The 1506-nt window shown below is 39.4% G+C and overlaps 1 protein-coding gene across 1 annotated transcript; it reads right to left on the bottom strand.

Annotated features, from left to right (window-relative positions):
• Positions 1 to 273: 273 nt before the first annotated feature.
• Positions 274 to 1233, bottom strand: LOC146806274 (olfactory receptor 56A4-like). The gene has a single exon (XM_085623925.1). It carries the CDS (start codon positions 1231 to 1233, stop codon positions 274 to 276), a length of 960 nt encoding a protein of 319 aa, XP_085480051.1.
• Between the last annotated feature and the right edge of the window lie 273 nt (positions 1234 to 1506).

Below are 1506 nucleotides of genomic sequence, written 5' to 3'. Positions count from 1 at the left end.
GCAGGTGTTTATGATGTGGGTCAGGTTGGTGTTCAAAGTCAGGATCATATGGCTGAATTTCAGAGATTATAGGACTAATGGTCCATTAAATATAGTTGAGGCAAATAACACAATTGTCTCTTAAAAACATAATGAATAGGACACATTCATGTTTGCTAAATGAAAGGTGTAATTTATTTCAGCTTAATCAAACAGATAGGCAGCTAAATAGTTGTTCACTTGATTTGAGTGGAACGTTATTAATCACTTTAGATGTGCATCCATTAAAGATTTTCAAGATTTGCAGATATTAGGAGAAATCTTTCTGAGTAATTTGACAATTTCTTGCCGGATTTCCTTGTTGCTAATGCCGTATACCAAAGGATTCAGAGCTGGAGTCACAAGAAATTCAGAGAACCTCAACAGAACATGCCCATAGCGTGGCATAAGGCTCTCCATCCTGTTTGAAACATGGATCAAAATGACAATGAAATAATGATAGGACACCAAAATGAGGTGGGAACTGCAGGTGCTGAAGGCTTTGCGAGCGGTGCTCCAGCTGCCAATCCTTAGAACAGCTCGGAGGATCATACCATAGGAGAAGGCCAATGACAGTGAAAGAAAGAATAAGTATATACTTGTGATCACTACACCATAAATGTTACTGGTCATGCTGCTATCACAGGCAAGCTTTGTAAGAGGCAGAGTCTCACAGACGCAGTGTGGAATAGAGTTTCCTGCACAGTAATGCAGTCTAGAAGCCAGCACTGGATACGGCAAGAAAGCAACCGTGTTAGTTATCAGGAAACTTGCAATTGTCTGTGCTGTTCTCCTGCTGGTGATGATCAAGGAATGGTGCAATGGGATGCAGATTGCAACATAACGATCCAAAGCCAGGCATGTGAAGATGTATGCTTCCATTCCATTGCAGAAAAACAAAATGAATAATTGACTGAAACAGGCAAATGGGCTGATTGTGTTATCATTAAACCAGAGGACAGCCAAGGCCTTTGGCAAAGATGCAAAACTTATCAGTAAATCCCCCAGGGCAAGAAGGCAAAGAAGATAGTACATTGGTTGGTGCAGCCTTGGCGATGAATATATTGTTACTATTAGAATCGTGTTGACAGTGATAACCTGAAGGAAGAGACAAAGCAATGGGATGGACAACCAGTGTTGCCAACTCTCGAGCCCTGGGAAGCATATCAGTACAAATTCAGAGACACTGGTGGATCTGTTGTATGTGGTAAACATGTTGGTGATCTGTTTTCTTTGCTACCTAAAAGATAATAATGAAACATATTACGAATGGGTCCTATACCAACAGATACAACCTGGAGACATGCAACTGATCTAAGAAAATTAATTGAAACACAGTGTCACCCAACAGAAATACCAAAACCGCTTCACAAAGTATCCATTTGAATGAAGCCTAATATGGTAATATCATAATTTGAAAAATTCTTTTAATTACAAGGAGGACTCAAGTCCTACTACAAATAAATGTTTATCAATGATAAAAAAACA

The sequence above is a fragment of the Triturus cristatus genome, chromosome 8 (genome assembly GCF_964204655.1).
Source record: "Triturus cristatus chromosome 8, aTriCri1.1, whole genome shotgun sequence".
NCBI classification, from domain to species: domain Eukaryota; kingdom Metazoa; phylum Chordata; class Amphibia; order Caudata; family Salamandridae; genus Triturus; species Triturus cristatus.
Note: the sequence above shows the minus strand (reverse complement) of the source record. Positions and strands in the feature narration are given on the sequence as shown.

Bases quoted from the DNA above. Each gene is read 5' to 3' on its own strand.
- LOC146806274 (XM_085623925.1), bottom strand. From the start codon at position 1,233: ATGTTTACCACATACAACAGATCCACCAGTGTCTCTGAATTTGTACTG.